Genomic DNA, 6,262 nt, shown 5'->3' on the forward strand with positions numbered 1-6,262 from the left:
TAACCAAATCAATTAATCAATATAATAATGATAAATAAAAATGAAAACCCCAAGTAATGGAAGTAAAATAGCCAGATGACAACCAAAAAATAAAAAACTGAACTACTAGACACAAGACACACAACACAACCAAGTACAAAAGAAAAGAAAAGAAAAGGAGAAAAACATTATGGAACACAACCCAATTAGCAGAGACTTCCATAGTTGTTGACTAACCCCAAAAGTTAAAACCTAACAACATAATTTTTTACCCAAACCAGATGACAATTTCCAATAAACACCATATGCATATCATCCACCCCCCACCCCACCAAGTGAAAGTATTGAGTTTTGTTAGAAACCTAGATGATTTAAACCAAGGCAATGCTGCTCTCACCGCCTGGTGGTTTGCGTACCCCGCCTAAGTAGTCTCGGGTCTCTACCTTTCCATCTGCAAATATGTCGTTGCCACTCATCTCCCGCAACTTTGCAACGCTCAACGGTTTCTCCATAGACGATGGAGGAACGTCGCCTTTGAAGATGTCGTTTCCTGATAACTCTGAAAATTTCTTGTCGTAAATCTTCTTTGCTGTCTTTACTGAAGGTTCTTCTCCAGGGATTATGCTTCTCTGTTTTGGTTTCCCATTAGCAAGAATGGAAAGGACGTAATTAGGTAATTAATTAAATGATATTATATGTGTCTTAAGGAAAAACTTAGAAGAAAAGTAAACTAAAAAACCAAGCATAAAAGCCAACAAACAACTACCGGCTACCCGAAGCCATATCAGCTTATCAGATAGGGACATATGCTTGATTATTCAGAAAAAGCAACCCCACATAGAAAGATTTGTGATGATTGTGCACGCATAATAAACCAACTGGAATCCTAGGATTTCATCATTGTGAGCTTTTGGCCCCATCCAAGAAAATATGGTGCAAAGAAACAATTAAACTATAGAAATTAGTGAATGCACCGCCCTTGTGATAGATTAGTTGCACGTAGATTAACCAACTAAATCCTAGGATTTCATCATTGTGAGATTGATTCCATCGAGGAAAATATGATGCAAACCAAGTAATATTCATTATAAGAGTTTGAACACAATATCTCCTACTCTAATACCATGGTAAATTCAGTACTAAATTCAAAAACGTAAACAGATGGATTGCTTTTAATATATCAATACTATAACACAATGTGCCACCCTACTATCCATGTTTCCCAAAGAACGAACAAGAGGCAAGAGGAATATGGTAAAGAAACTCGCTCGATGGCTGCTTTCAATTTCTAAAAATTGTGTTGGTTTTTTCGCCGTTTCTTCACAAATACAATTGAATTCTTAACCAAACTTCAAATTCCAAAAACAAGTTTTTAGAAACTACATCTTCAATTTTCAAAACTCAGCTTAGATTTAAAAAACATTTGTAAAAGTAGGTGCAGAAGAAACAAAGAAACAAATGAGCAGAAGTAGGCTTGATTTTCAAAACCAAACGGTTACCAAATGAACCAAACTTAAATTATATAGTTATAAGCAAAATGAGTGAATGGCATTTGTGGGAGTGCCTTCTAAATGGATGTGCGTGAATGAGAGTGGCTAGAATTTCATCCAGAAAACTACTTAACAAGAGATTTTGGTGGAGTACTACTTACACTATCAGGCTCCCCAATCTCTATGCTTCCTTTTAGATCCAAAGTGCGAGCTGTTGTTGGTCGAGGCAAAATCTCAGGAGGAGGAGCAAATATGTCATGTCCACTAAGCTCCTTGCATTTGGCATCAGAGAGCTGCTTCTTCAACTTTGCATCGGCATCACTTTCTAGGTTCCCACTCAACTCACGCTGCTTCGCAACCTCAGGTACCGTAGTAGGCTTTTTAGGAGAAACACTACCTTCTTCACCAAATGATATATGACTAATTCCAGCCAATGTTTGCTGCAGTTTGATCGATCAATCAAGATTACGAGTTAGATAAGAATTGGCTTAGAACCCAAACCACAAATTCGCTCACAGTTCACACTTAAAACTACAACAATTGATCTCGTTCGATGGATACCTGGTACATACGTATTCCTGTTTTATTCTGTAAAGGGTTGGCGCTTCCAGATTCTAGTTCTTCATCTCCTTCATTACCAACAAAAATTCCACTCCCAGTCATCTCCTTCATTTTATATCCAGAACAGGGCTTCCTGCAGTTTGAAAATAAAACAAGTGAAGCAACTCGTTTAAAAACTCAAACTAATAGACTCCACAAAAATTTGGAGATCTGATGTATAATATATTGAAAAATAGAAAACATTGAAAATTTGAGATCCAATCGTGAGCCATTAGAAGAAGAAAGAGATGTTAAATTTGAATTAGTTGACCAAATTAAGAGTCTAAACAAGCAGATCGGTGGCATAAAATTAAACAGAAAACAAAGCGTACAAAACCCAAAAGAGAAGAATAACAGAATTCTCTTTGTATGGAAATGGGTAAGCAGCTAAAAAGAAACAAAACGAAAGTAGAATGGAATGGAATAAATAAAGATTGGAGGGAAGAGAAGGAGAGTTAGATCTCACCTTTTGTTCAAGCTCTCGACCTCTTCATCCGTAACCTGGCCTCCAAAGACGACCTTACTAATCCCATCGGAGGGCTGAAAGAAAGAAGAATAAGCAAAGGGAAGAAGAAAAGAAAGAAAAAGATAGAAATGTAGAAAGTTACCTGATGAGAGCGGGGAGCAGAGCGAGAAGCGGAAGAGGGAAGAGCAGGGGAATCAGCGGGAGGAAGTTCGGGCCAAGTGAGGAGATCAGCAGTGGAGGTGTGAGGTTTCCGAACAGGAGTGGTTCTGTCCATTGGAGAAGAAAGAAAATAGGGAGAAAAGAGAGAAATGAAGAAATGAAGAAATGGGAGTTGAGAATTAAGGGTTTGGGGTGGTTTTCTTGGAAAGCACTCCGAAGGTTTGATTTGGTGTGTGATTTTGTTAATGGCTTCTTCTTCACGAAGGAGAAGAAGAAGAAGAAGAAGAAGAAGAAGAAGAAGAAGAAGGAAGCAGAGAGATACAGTGGGAATGTGCTGTGGAAGCAGAGAGGGAGAGAGAGAGAGATGTTGTTGAGTAAAATGACCAAAATACCCTGGGAATCTGGAAGTTTCTTTTTTTTTTTTTTTTTTTCTTTTATAATTTTTAGTGCCGTTGGGAAGGGAGAGTAGATTAGAAGTGAAATCAGTAGAATAGTATTTTCTACTCTTTCTCTCTTTCTCTCTTTCTTTATTTAAAGTCTAATAAAAAAAAAAAAAAAGAAGAGAAAGCGTTTTTGAGATATTTGAATTTTGAAGCGCCATTTTAATTTTCATTTTGATTAATAATGTGAAACTCATAAAATGCGAAATGGCCCGCACGTGCCATCGAAATGACTGTTCCTCCTTTTTGCAAATCACCCCTTTCTCTTTACTTATTTAGTTATTGTTCTAAGCAATTTAACTGCCACATTAATCCTATGATTACAATGGCTTCATTTCTCTCTCTCTTCTTTGTCTCCAACCTTAAACACTCTCTTCTAATTTAATATTTATTATATGTGTTTCTTTTTTATTTTTATTTTAAATTCTATGTTAGAGGACTAGTTTGACAGTCGTTTCGTTTTTAGTAGAAAAATATTGTAAGACAACAAATATCGTATTTAAAAATATTGAACAAAAACAAAATTTTATTATCAAATCGAATTTTAGAATTATTAGCATGTAAGTTTGGGCAAGTTTTTTAATACATAGGAATAGCACGTACAATAAACTAAGAAAAGTAGTTACGAGTTACTATTAGAGACAAATTTGAAAGTTTTTTATTTTTTTAAAGAAAAAATCTCCATTGATAGATCAACAAAAAAAAAACTACTAATCACATCACGAATTTAAAAAGGAAAACTAAAACCATAACTTCTACCAAAATCTTTCAAGTTGAAAGAAACAAATAAATCTAAGAAAAAATAACGACGTAACAAACAATGAGAGCAATTTATTTCTCAATATGGGGAAAAAAAAGAAAAAGAGGCAACTTCCAAACGTCTCACCAAAACACTAGTCTCGTCAAGTACATTTTTCACATTGGTGAAGTCTAAAAAGTAATTAGTAATTAGCTAAACACAACCTCCCTAACATCATAATCGACCGTAGTAAAGATGAGAGTGAGATATCAATAGAAGAAAGAAAGTCAATGCACTTAATAAAAATGAAAAATTTAATCATATTTGAATTAAACCATTACGTTTTTAACGCTCACTAAGTTAATATCTCCACCTATTGAAATTTTGAAGAAAAAAAAATCCATCTAAATCATTTAGAAAAACATATAAATAGATGGATGTGTTTTGTCATTGTGTGTTATAGAGTCTTCTTAAAATATATGAATTAAATTGGAAGGACTTAAAAGTTTATAGACTTATTATAGCATTTTTAGACAAAATTTTATAAGATTAGGGACTAATTTTATAATTGAACATATTTGATTATTGCAAATAATTCCTTGGTGTATGATTCTATTCAACCTTTAAATTACTCTATGTACCAAAGAAGGAAACATGTTAGGTGGAGAGATAAAGCCATCTATCTCTCTTATAATCCCTCTTATATACATTTGTTTATTTGTTTGGATATGGTTGGTTGCATTTGCTTTCCTATACTAACCGCTCTAAACTTTGTATTATTATCCCGATTAATCCAATCATAAATTAGTTGTTCAGTTTTTCTAAATTCATATTTAAATCCTCGCAAAAATTTTGCATCCGTCACTGTTTATTTTTCTATGGAAACTTAAAATTCTTTAAAACATTCGTCGGATATTTTTTAAAATTTGCATTCTCTTCCTCTCATTGATTTTGTTTGAAAGTAAAGTGATTGAAATGTTTTTCGTTGCTTTGCTTGAAAAACTCAATCCCTGTGTTAAAGTTTTATTTTATAAAGTTAAAGAAAGTTTTTTAAATTAAAAATTAGTGACTCTAATACTTGACCTTAAGCAAGTTTATCGATCATTTATCTACTACGATACATTTAGATTTGTTCATACATTTAAAAAATGAACGTTAACATAAAATTACAAATATAGTTCACATGAACTTTTGATTTGTGTTTATTTAGTATTCACACCATAACTATTAATTCCACAAAATTGTTGAATTTATTCTTTTTTTTTTTTTTAAGTCAACACAAATAAAAGATGTGATAAAAAGTCAGTGAAGTTTTAAAATTTTGAATGTTATGATTTAACGTTTGAAAAAGATTTAAAAATACAAAATTATCATATTAATTTAAATACCAAACTAGTAATTTAGCATTTAGAATAGAATGGAATAAGAATTTATGGGGAAGCACACTAAAAAGTCAAAGCTGCAGCTGCCAACCAAACTTTGTGACTTTAGAAGGGTTACCCCAAATGATATATATATCAAAAAATAGTCTCAAATTTTTATATATATTTAAAAAATTTGGTAGTAAAAAAAATATATATATATATATATATCAACAATAAACAATTAGGAAATACAAATTAGAAAGGAAAAAAAAAATAGTAAAGAAGGTAATGGAAAAATAGCATAATTAATTAATAGAATGAATTGAAAAAGTTGGGAAATGGGATGTGATGTAAGCATTTGGATTGAGCAGTAGTGAGTCTTAGCTATAAAGTTTTCACATGCATGCACTCATTTCTCATCTATCCTTACTTTTTCTTTTCCTTTTTTCTATTTATTATTTTCTATCATATTCCATTATACTAAATAAAATAGTATTTCTAAATTTCAACCCTTCATTGTTTTTTCCAACCAAAAGAAAAAAAAAATAATTAAAAGTTATAAGAAATTAATTGGATTACAATTTTAGTAGTTTCTATATTTAACCTTAATTTTAAGTATTTATAGGTATGCCTTTTTAAGTTTTATTTCCATCCATCCTTTTCCTACCTCACCTACTAAACTATTTTGTGTAACTATTTTTATATCTTTATCGATTTGTTATTATGTACTTATATATATTTTATTGTGATAATCGTGAAAGTGAGAGATCAATTTTTTCGATTTTAAGTCACTGTGCTAAACGTACTGTTTTATTTTTATATTTTAAAATTTTATTTTAGAAAAATAGGGTTATTTTGAAACTTATTGTCGATATGCAAACAAGTAGATATGAGAATGGTAGTAAGTGGTGAGTAAAAATTTGTTATTATAATTAAACTTTAATAGTACGAATTGATTAGGTAAATAATTGCGAATTCTTTGTTTTCATTTTCTTTGATTAGGTAAATACTTACTTTTGACATTG

The 6,262-nt window shown here is 31.7% G+C and overlaps 1 protein-coding gene across 1 annotated transcript; it reads right to left on the minus strand.

Annotated features, from left to right (window-relative positions):
• Positions 1-3,287, minus strand: LOC103488402 (uncharacterized). Its single transcript, XM_008447119.3, has 5 exons — positions 2,678-3,287; positions 2,536-2,609; positions 2,031-2,163; positions 1,631-1,909; positions 1-608 (listed from the first exon to the last, which is right to left on the minus strand). Exons 1-5 carry the CDS (start codon positions 2,807-2,809, stop codon positions 351-353), a joined length of 876 nt encoding a protein of 291 aa, XP_008445341.1. The 5' UTR covers positions 2,810-3,287; the 3' UTR covers positions 1-350.
• Positions 3,288-6,262: the final 2,975 nt, after the last annotated feature.

This window comes from Cucumis melo, chromosome 3 (assembly GCF_025177605.1).
Source record: "Cucumis melo cultivar AY chromosome 3, USDA_Cmelo_AY_1.0, whole genome shotgun sequence".
NCBI lineage: Eukaryota > Viridiplantae > Streptophyta > Magnoliopsida > Cucurbitales > Cucurbitaceae > Cucumis > Cucumis melo.

Bases quoted from the DNA above. Each gene is read 5' to 3' on its own strand.
- LOC103488402 (XM_008447119.3), bottom strand. From the start codon at position 2,809: ATGGACAGAACCACTCCTGTTCGGAAACCTCACACCTCCACTGCTGAT. The intron at 2,610-2,677 runs GTAACTTTCTAC...TCTTTCTTTCAG, and splicing joins CTGCTCCCCGCTCTCATCAG to CCCTCCGATGGGATTAGTAA. The intron at 609-1,630 runs GTAAGTAGTACT...AAACCAAAACAG, and splicing joins AGATTGGGGAGCCTGATAGT to AGAAGCATAATCCCTGGAGA.